The 10,762-nt window shown below is 36.6% G+C and overlaps 2 protein-coding genes, 1 long non-coding RNA gene and 2 other non-coding genes across 5 annotated transcripts; 3 read left to right on the forward strand and 2 right to left on the reverse strand.

Moving 5' to 3' along the window:
* Positions 1-127: 127 nt before the first annotated feature.
* LOC142542511 ((R)-mandelonitrile lyase-like) lies at positions 128-2,499 on the forward strand. The gene is made up of 3 exons (XM_075649175.1): positions 128-454; positions 611-2,126; positions 2,229-2,499. The coding sequence occupies exons 1-3, from the start codon at positions 361-363 to the stop codon at positions 2,266-2,268; spliced, it is 1,650 nt and encodes a 549-aa protein (XP_075505290.1). The 5' UTR covers positions 128-360; the 3' UTR covers positions 2,269-2,499.
* Positions 2,500-2,630: 131 nt separating this feature from the next.
* On the reverse strand, positions 2,631-5,143 carry LOC142542510 (exocyst complex component EXO70A1-like). The gene has a single exon (XM_075649174.1). It carries the CDS (start codon positions 4,798-4,800, stop codon positions 2,806-2,808), a length of 1,995 nt encoding a protein of 664 aa, XP_075505289.1. The 5' UTR covers positions 4,801-5,143; the 3' UTR covers positions 2,631-2,805.
* A 3,046-nt stretch (positions 5,144-8,189) lies between these two features.
* On the forward strand, positions 8,190-8,269 carry LOC142544044 (small nucleolar RNA R38). Its single transcript, XR_012820012.1, has one exon. It is a non-coding gene; the product is annotated as a small nucleolar RNA R38 (small nucleolar RNA).
* A 540-nt stretch (positions 8,270-8,809) lies between these two features.
* On the forward strand, positions 8,810-8,889 carry LOC142544051 (small nucleolar RNA snoR20a). The gene has a single exon (XR_012820018.1). It is a non-coding gene; the product is annotated as a small nucleolar RNA snoR20a (small nucleolar RNA).
* A 658-nt stretch (positions 8,890-9,547) lies between these two features.
* LOC142542516 (uncharacterized) lies at positions 9,548-10,338 on the reverse strand. The gene is made up of 2 exons (XR_012819533.1): positions 9,738-10,338; positions 9,548-9,585 (listed from the first exon to the last, which is right to left on the reverse strand). It is a non-coding gene; the product is annotated as an uncharacterized LOC142542516 (long non-coding RNA).
* Between the last annotated feature and the right edge of the window lie 424 nt (positions 10,339-10,762).

Genomic DNA, 10,762 nt, shown 5'->3' on the forward strand with positions numbered 1-10,762 from the left:
GGGCTTTTTTTAAGAAGCGAATAATAATTTTTTTATAAATAAAATAAATATACAAACGGCACTTCACCGCGTGGGTTGCGACGAGCAATCCTCGCTTGATTCTCTCGAATTGAAATGGAAGCCCACTTCATCGCTAGGCTTCCATGCCCATTGCACATTGTCTTAACGTATCAATATAGAAGAGAATATCAGAAAGCTTGGAGAAGCCGTTAGGCTTAGATGTCAAATTGAACTGAATTTCCCACCGAAATTCTACTGCTCGTCTCTCTACTCCTCCCGCAAAACCCACAACTCTTCCTCCTCTTCCCCTCTCGCATATCTACTACTCCATCATCTGCGACCAATAAATTCTAAACAACAATGGCGGAAATACCATATTTTCTTTGGCCTCCTTTTTTCGTTTTCTTGATGTTCAACACTCTCATTTCCCTCCCCAGATTACACTCTCAACGAAGTAACGATCCTCCGCTACTCTTTCCTTCTATTCTTATTATTTATCAGGGATTCGATTATTTTTCAGTTTCTTGATCCCTTTCACGGATAACTATTCTTTTTCACGAGTTTCTTGAATAAACTATATTGATATAATCGATTTATGATGTGTCTGCAGGTCCAGCTTATATGGGGTTCGTGTCAAATGCCACAGAGTTCCCCTCGGAGGATTATTTTGATTACATCATTGTCGGAGGTGGCACTGCAGGCTGTCCATTGGCTGCTACCCTATCTGAACATTACCGGGTTCTTGTTCTTGAGAGAGGGGGTGTTCCCCATGGGCAGCCGAATTTAATGACTCAAGACGGATTTCTGCAAACCCTGATGGAAGTTGATGCATATGATTCCCCTGCTCAAGCCTTTACATCCGAAGATGGAGTGCCCAATGCCCGAGGTCGGGTTCTTGGAGGTAGTAGTGCGATAAATGCCGGTTTCTATAGCAGAGCGGAACAAGGTTTTTACCTAAGATCTGGGATTAATTGGGATCTCAGGGTGGTTAATCAGTCATATGACTGGGTTGAGAAGACTATTGTTTTCAGGCCTGAGCTCAAGAACTGGCAATCTGCGGTTAGAGATGGGATGTTGGATGCTGGGATTGACCCTTACAATGATTTCCGTTTGGATCATGTTTTGGGAACCAAAATAGGGGGTTCAACATTTGATAGCTTTGGTACAAGACACAGTGCAGCGGATCTCTTGAACTTTGCAAACCCATCAAACATTAAGGTGGTGGTGCACGCCAGTGTGGAGAGGGTTCTGCTGGCATCTTCATCCTCATATTCTAATGCGAAGCAATCAGCTACTGGGGTGGTTTTTCGTGATCAGATGGGTCGGTACCACCACGCCATGGTGGTAAATGGGGGTGAGGTCTTGCTGTGTGCAGGGGCACTCGGCAGTCCTCAGCTCCTGTTGCTGAGTGGAATTGGGCCGAGGCCTTATCTTGCATCATGGGGAATTCCAGTTTCACACCACTCGCCTTATGTTGGTCAGTTTTTGTACGATAATCCCAGAAATGGTATCTCCATTGTGCCACCAACTCCACTGGATCATTCTCTGATTCAAGTTGTGGGTGTTACAAGTTTAGGGGCTTATCTAGAGGCAGCCTCAAATATCATCCCTTTTGCATCCCCTGCCCGACCAGTCTTCATAAGAAATCCTGGAATTTCGGTTCATCTCACTGTTGCAACTTTAATGGAAAAAATCATCGGGCCGCTGTCTGCTGGTTCCCTAACATTATCATCCACAGATGTGAGGGTGAATCCTACCGTCCGTTTCAATTACTTCAGTAATCCTGGTGATCTTGAGCGGTGTGTGAATGGAACTAGAAAAATTGGCGACATTTTGAGAAGCCGAGCTCTGGACGATTTTAAGTTCCATGAATGGTTTGGAGCTAGAGAATTTAGATACGTTGGGCCTGAATTGCCTGTTGATCAGTCAAACGATGCGGAGATGAGAGAGTTCTGCAGGCGTACGGTGAGCACCATATGGCACTACCATGGTGGATGCCTAGTGGGAAAGGTAATTGATAAGAATCTCAAATTGATAGGAATTGATGGTCTCAGAGTTGTTGATGGTTCAATCTTTAAAGTGTCACCTGGTACAAATCCTCAGGCTACTCTTCTGATGATGGGAAGGTAAATGTCCAGTCTTCTCTGTGCTTTGAACGAATCATAAGTCATCACTTTTTTAAAAAAGCTCAAAGATTTTATTATTATCTGGGGTCTTTCTCGTTGCAGGCATGTTGGTCTGAAGTTACTCAGGGAGCGGATGAGATAAGGAAGAGGTCCTTCAACTAGATTGTCTTGTTGGTTGTGTATGTAGGATTTTGCCTGAAGATGTTCATGTTGTATTGTGTTCTGTTCTTTGATTCTTAGACAGATTATGATGTACACAGCAAAGAAAAGTTGTATCAGAAAGAATTTTCTTGTTTAATAAGGAAATGTGTATAGTCCTTTCCACATCTAGTTATGGATCTTTGGTGTCTTGCATATTCTTCCAGTTATTGAACTATTGAATGCAACTTAAACTCGTAGGGGGTCTGCCAAAGCCCCTTCATGAATATGGCGGTGTTATTCTTAAACTTAAAAAATAAAACTCACTAGGATTGGAAGAATGAAATCCCTCGATTAAAGGAGCTATTGAGGAACGAGGATTTAGATGTGTTATCATAAATAAATCTCTATACAGAACTTTTAACTTGGAGCTAATAAAATGAAAATTACATTTCTGGAGAAGTTTCAATTAGAGAGATGCCTTGGTCATGTTATGTGTGGAATTAAACTGCTGTAAGAGAGTGTGTTATGGTTGACCAAATCATGCTGCTGCAGGGGTGGAGAAGCGATCGAAAACATCATTCTTCATTATGCCAATCATATCCGTGCAATTCATGCCTACAAATTTTCCCGGTTTCATTTGGAACAAAGAATTGATTAAATTCTCTAACCTCTCAGGTGTGTACCTTACGTGGTTTCCCATGTCAAACTCGGGCATAAATTTTTGCAAATAGCTCTTATAAGATGGAACAATAGCCTTTGCAACAAGCTGGCATGTCTTCAATCTTAAGCCTTTATCAGAAAATACCCATTTGGATTGCTTATTGTACATGTCATCAAAGGCGTCGCAGAACATACCAATTCTTTTCTTGACCAGATCACGATCAATGGCCCTGCCCCCGTCAAATAACACTAGGTCCTCTTCACCTAAAACCACCAATAGTTTTTCCCAACTTTCTTTAAAATACAATTCAGCATAGTACTCCATTGATTTTTCCTTTGCCCCCAACCAAGAATGGCCCATTACCTCTCCAAGCTTGGTCCCACTGGTATTGTTGCACAAGTACCAACAACTATTCATCATGAAAAGGCAGGAGAGTGCCAAATCATTGTAATTTTTGGCCCAACTCTCTAAATTGTGCTCAAGTGCCCTCATTAAGTTGCTGATTTCTCTGAAGAGCAGGCCCTCTTCTAATCTTGTGTTATTCCATTCTTGATGTATCTCCAAAATACGCCTAAGAAATAAGCTATTATCATACTCAAGAAGCTGGTTGCAGTATTCAGTAACAAAGCGAACTGTCCTTGGGACACTGCCATCTGGTGATGGACTAGTTTCTTTCTGCAGCTCCACTTGCATCAAAAGTTCCCGGAAAATTTCATATGCCCCTTCAACAACTTTCTTGACAAGATCCCTTGTATGATTTCGAATCTCAACACAAGATTTCCCACCGAACAGTTGGTTGAAGCTTAACCGCAGTTTGTCTAAAGTGCCAAATATTTTCAGCAGCATCAAGAGCTTGATTGCATCCTTCTTGCATTTAGTAACACTGCTTCCAAAATTCAAAATATCATTGAACCCACATTGTGATATAATCATTGCAAAGCAGTTAGTCCATACCTCGGATCCAGCTTTTCGGTACACCTCATTGCAAAGCCTGTATTCTATCTGTAGCAAATGCCTCACACAAAACTCCATGTGTTTATCCCATATATCAATGTAGCCCTCCACAATTTGCACACTGTCGAATTCAGATAATTGTATTACAGCGTAATCAATGTTGAGGGCTTGTAAAGTAGCTTGAATATTTGCACTCCGGACCCCTGCATATATCGATATGCATCTGTGAAGCCTATAGTTAGCCGCCAATGCTTCAGTAATGGACTGCAAATCTCGAATAACGTTAGCTGGAAAATACGATACGCTCGAGTGATCCTCGTAATATTGCTGGGCTGAAAATAGAGAACTATAGTCCATCAAGAGATGCATATATGCACTCTCCAACTTGTCAAGGGCAGAAGACAAAACCCCACCATTTTGGCCTCTCCCCTGCAGTTCCATGAATAGTTTCATGACTTTTGAGACAATATCAAGGTACCAATCATCATCAGAACCATGGATGTTTTTCAAGAATTGCATCACATCATCATCAAGCCACATGATAACCAATCTGCAGTTATCAGCAAGAAGCTTTTGCGCCTCTTGAAGGCGTTTGACATTGGCAAGATACTGGTGCAATTTGGTTCTAGGGTCCGTCATTAGTAACGAATCTTGCAGCTCACGTACCACGTCCAAGACCTTCAGAACAGCAGCAGCAGGCCCAAGGGTTCGATCAATGGGATCTCTGATCTCATAAACAGCACATTTACCAGCCATCTTTTTTATAGCAGCTTGTAACAATGCCACTTTGTCGCTTGTTTCTTTCAATCTTGAGCCAGTTTCTTCAATAGCTATGGCCATGTTTCTTGATTTGTCTATGCTGCTCTTCAGAATTTGTCGAGCAGACATTAAGCTATCTATTCCACGAAATCCTTCCATCTTGGATTAAGGTTGTTTATGGTTTGAGAATGAAAATGTTCATCAATATATATAAAACAGAGGAGTATGGAAAATTTAGGGGACTGGAAACAAATTTATTCTTCTTTTCTTCATCGTTACTTTGTTTCTTTACCTAACGGCAACAAGCGAAGTGAATATAAGCCTACCAGATTCCAACCAAACTTTACCGCCTGTGTAAGAATCTACACCTACCCAACAGCTGAAGAGCCTGCTTGCTTATGTTATTGCATTATATGTAAATTTGGTTATTAAGTCAGACATAAGTTCTTACCTGCCTTCTACTCATCGCAGGCTTACACACAACATTCAGATTTCGTGCCTGCCATACATTAGGCAAGAAAGAACATAATCTATTTGATATATATCGTCATTTATTTATAGAAGTGTCGCAATCGCTAGAAAAATAAATATTGGCAATTTTGATCGAAATCCCCGTGAGATTTTTTAGTACAAAGATGGGACGGGATGTTGATCTATTTATATATTCTGATTAAAAGTTATTATTAAAATAATTTATTTAATCAATCTAATTCACTCTTGAATTTTGACCTTTCAAGGTTATGTTGTTTCTTCTCTCATCTTCGTCATCCAACGTTTCATTTAGGTCACATTTACTTTCGTAGATAAATTGGGTATGATAAATTATATTGTGATTATTAAAGTAATTGAACGCGATATAGAATGATTATGAATAAATAATAATGGCAAAAAATTGTGTGAGACGGTCTCACGAGTCATATTGGTGAGACATATATCTTATTTTGGTAATCCATGAAAATGTATTACTTTTTATGCTAAGAGTATTACTTTTTATTGTGAATATCGATAGGATTGACCCGCCTCAAATAAAGATTCGTGAGACCGTCTCACAAGAGACCTACTCAACAATAATATATTTTACTTTGATTGAATAAAATTGCGATCAGAATTGTGATTGAACGAAAAATCACAATATCGTGAAAAGATACGTAACTTCTATCATATTAAATAAAAATTATTATATATTATCAATTTTTCTCATGAACATTGATATATTAAATGTCCATAAATTTATATTATTATTATTATTATGTATCTTAATTTGAATTTCAATATAAATATTTTTAACATATTATAAAAAATAACTAAAAATGTTAATAAAAAGTTACTCTTGTAATAAATGACAATGATTTTATCTTTTTGAAAAAAATTTATTTATAGTTTAAAATACCGATAAACAAAATAAAATATGATTTTTTAGATATATTTTTCTATTTTTTTTTGTTAGTAAAAATTCACCAACCAAAATTAAGAAGTCAATTTAACGAAAAGAAATCGTTATCTTCGTATAAGTATTATCTCAGATGATATAAATATTTTTAATATAATAGTTTTTATAATTATATTTAAAAGTTAAATATATTTATTATATTATATTAATAATTTTAATAAATTTTTAAATGCTAATACTTACTAAAATAATAGTTAAAGATTAAAAATCATTAACAAAATCCGATTATTAATAGACCTTTGAGTTTAAGAAAATTTTCATTTTGTAAGTAAACATTGGATGAGATTGAGATTAATATAGCCTTGTATCATTTTAAGAAACTCGAGTAAATGCAAGCTTAGAATTAGTATTACTAGACCATATTATAAAAATTAATAGAAAATCATTTTTTAATTTAAATTTAAATTTAATAAAATATAATGATATTGTTGTTTTTACATTAAAAAAATTTATAGAATGAATCTAATATTCACATGTATGTTAACAAATATTAAATATGAATTATTTTATCTTGAATAATTAGCTAAATAAAATCTTATTAAAGATTTAGAAAATAAATTTAATTTTATCTTGATTTAATTTAAATTAATCTTATATAAATTAATTTTAAAAGTATCTAAGAGAATTTTTTAAAAAGGCCCTGGCCCATTATACAAATTTTAGCCTGTTTGATAATCGAGTTCCATTTAAGGCCCATCATCAAGTCGTTTCCAGCTCAGCCCTAATTCATATGCCGATTTTTACAGTACCCCTTAGAAATTTACAAATTTACTACTCTGCCACGATCGTCTCCTCTATATTTACTGAAGCGAAAAGAGGGTTTTGGTGTATAGATTCGTATAATTCGGTTTGTTAACGTATGGCAAGATTCGTCTCTCAATCTCTGTTTAGATCCGCCTCCCCGTTCCCAAACCACGTAGGGCTCCGATTCGTGGCGCGGCGCCTTCTTTCTGACCGTCCGGAGAGCAAGGAGCTGAGCACGGCGGAGGCTGAGGCTAGGGCGGTGCAGAGGATCGAGGATGCAATCCATAACATCATCATCAAGAGATCCAAACCGGATTGGTTGCATTTCGTGCCCGGAGCCTCCTATTGGGTTCCGCCGCGCAGAACATCGTACGGAATCGAGCAGATTGTTGACAAGCTCGCCAACACCCTAACCGATGAGGAGTATTTGTCCCTCACAACCCTTCATGGCTGGCCTTCCTCTTCTTTCTACATTACCAATGGTAAATTTAATAGCTTTCGATTTCCCTTATCTACTTTTGTTTTAAATTAGTTAACTATCTTGTCGTCGTTGCATTTTATTTCAGGGTTACGATATTTTTTCGTTCACGTTTAATCGAAGATTCAACCTTAATTTTTCGTCTGTATCTATCCTATTCAAGAAATTAATGTCGGAATTCAAAATACTTTGGTAAAATGTTTTTAGTTTGGAAAAATGAAATTTACGGGATTTAATGTTGAATGGGTGTTCCTTTGTTTATTAGTTGCGTGTACTTCTAGGGTGTGTGTTATGATCCCACGCGGTATGAGCGTGAATTGGCAAATGATGTACTCTTTAGCGTGGAATGCTCAATTCACATTGGGCGTGATGATACTCAGCTGAATAGGAAGATCTGATGCCTCATTGCATGTTCAACCATAATTTTTCCTGCATTTTTAGCTTTTCAAGTCTTCATGCCTGAGTTGTACTTTTTGTTTTTCGATTTTATCATGTTTTCTATATCAGGGCATGATGTGGATTCTGGTGTGAAAAAATCCCAATTTGCCTTTACTCTGGTGATTTAATCTGTGGAAGTGCTGGTCATCATGATAATATATCCCTCTTTTTATAATAGTAGTGGTGTATTATTTTTTGTGCCTTCAAAGTTTCAGAATTCTTATATCCATTCGAGTCTCATGAGGAAGCTAGTGATGACATCTTATGGTTATCCTGAATTAGAACATCACTAATAACGATGAATTGGATTTGAACTAGGACGGGCCGAGGCTTCCCATACTTGTAACTTTTGAAATGACAGATTTAGAAGTTGATTTAACGAATGGCCTTGTGATTTTGTTTAGTTTACCAGGAATTGTAAACTATTGAGTCTGCAGTATTCACGAATGATGATAACAATCATTTACAGTTATCCCTGTCTGATAAATTATGCTGAATATTTGTAATCTGACGTGAAATGCTGCAGCAACCCGTACTCTTACGCACTCAGTTTTATCTTCAATTATTTTGCTGCTCTTAAACACTTTTTTTATATCTTATATGATATATGATTATACTATTCTATTATGTCATTAAGTGATTCTTGCACTCAACATTTTCTGAAAATGTGTTGCTTGTTTGGACTGGAACTCAGGTCGTCATTTGAAATCCTTGTCTGTTTCCACTATCTGAAAATGTGTTGCTTGTTTGGACTGGAACTCAGGTTGTCATTTGAAATACTTGTCTGTTTCCACTATTTAACCAACTTATGGAGTTTTGTTAGAAGAGTATTTGAAATTCATGGTCTTTACTTTCTTAAACCATTTATACATAATATATGATAGAGTAAATAATAAAGGATTTTAAATTTAGGGCAGTTTTGCAATCCATACGCATTCGTGTAGTTATTTTAATTTTCATGTAATACTAGAGTGTGCTGTGATATTTCTGTGAGAAACTGCTATTTTACTTCTCAAATTGTATTTTTTTGTTTTGATTGTCCAAGTAGTCCTAAAATGGCCAATGATGACACTAACACAACTGAAGAGACAACTCAATTGTTGAACTGTTAGTGTTTTGAACTAGGACGGTCTGAGGCTGTAAATCTTTTCCACCGATGGATGGTATAAGTTGATGAATTATGATTCCGGTTTTTTATGGCAACATTTTATTTTTCACTTGGAAATTTGGACAGTGATAATGATGAGACAAACAGTTCACTGTTATCTCTGTCTGATGCATTACTGTTGAAAGTTTGTGATCTGACCAAAACCACTTGAAATTTGTGTTCCTTTTCACAAGATTTTTCCCCCTTGTGTATTTATTTGAGTTCAGTTTTTTTTTTTTTTGGCCCGTGACAACTTTCTGTTCAGCTATGAAATATAAATACATTTATCATATGTTCCAACTGCAGATGCACCGTCTCATTCTTCCGAGGATGGGACAACATCAACCGACTCATCTTCACAGAAAGAGGAAGAGGAAAAAGTATGTAAAGATTAGCATGGATTTCAAGGGTTGCATGAATAGAGTAAGTTGATTTTGTGTGTGTCATTATCCTATCGGCAGGAAAATGCAGTGTTTCGCCTTTGCAACTTGTATATTTGTAAATAGCATAGTTCAGGGAGAGGAATTTATCTGTACATAAATAAACACCCTAGTGGGTGGTTAATACTATAATCTTTCTTCATGCTGTATATTTTTTTTAATACACTGTATACGGATATGGAAATTTGGAAAGTAAGATTACAATTTACCTCAACAGCAGCTGCATTTTAACACCAACCATTGTAACCTGCATTTCTCAAAATGAAAGCAGATCGATTATTCAGGCAAGTAAAATCAATTTTCTTTTTTTAAAAAATTGTTTAGAATAGTTTATAGTGAGCGATGCAAACATGTTAGGAAGCATATTAAGTAGAAAAGAATGGATAAATGGATGCTTACAATTGCTGCAGACAAGAGGAGTTTTCGTGATGGAAAGAGTGATTAGAATCCAAGGAGAATGCGGACCATGATTGAGCGAAGACGTTTTCTGTTAGCAGAGAGTGGTGGTCGAAGGGGAATGAGTATCTGTAATGATCAGGTCCTACACTGACTGGTAGATTGCCATCATCTTCTTCTTCTTCAGGTGTCGGGGGAGTTGAAATCGGAGAAGCCATTTTTTTTCACCTCATGCATTTTTTTAAGGTATTCTCATAATTTATAACCAAACGGTCTGTGCATGTGTTTGTCTACCAGTCAGCTTCAAACATTTGAGATTAAAGAATCTACTAAGAAGCATGCATGAGTTGACTGGTAGACTGGTAGACAAGATTCAAAATCACTGAACAAATAAATCCGTTTGGAAAGTTAATATAGAACAACGGTTCTGACACAAATTGTTGCTCAAGCACCAGTCAATCGTGCGATAACAGCTTCAATTGCAACCTGAAAACCTTTTGACCCAATATTTTTGCAATCCGAAGTTTATTGTTGTGACCTACAATTTTAGTTAAAATCAATAACATGTAACATTAATAACATTACACAATAAAATTAATTTATTGTTTTGATTGTGGACACTGAGTTTTTGAAATTTATTGGTATTTTTAAGTTTTGAAATTTGCTATATTCCAGAGTATTTTTCAAGTAAAAAAATAATATTGAAATATTTTCTCACTGTATGCTAAGCTACATTTCTTTCCAGTTCTCTGGCCTTGTAGGTGGTAACTGTGATACGAAACATAAGACGACCCACCAATAAGTTTGCATATTATTGTTCGATATTAACATTAGTGTTACACCTCTTCGGTTGAGAAATGTCAGCATGTTGCTGAGTTGTGACATCGAACCTTCGAATCCGTGACCATTTTTGACATTTCTCAAACCGGTTAAATCTATGTCACGATGGGGAAACATGGTAATACAAATACAAACTAATGGAAGTTTAACATGTACGGACCCCATATAAATTTTATGTGGGATCATGA

Source organism: Primulina tabacum, chromosome 4 (genome assembly GCF_025594145.1).
Source record: "Primulina tabacum isolate GXHZ01 chromosome 4, ASM2559414v2, whole genome shotgun sequence".
NCBI classification, from domain to species: Eukaryota; Viridiplantae; Streptophyta; class Magnoliopsida; order Lamiales; family Gesneriaceae; genus Primulina; species Primulina tabacum.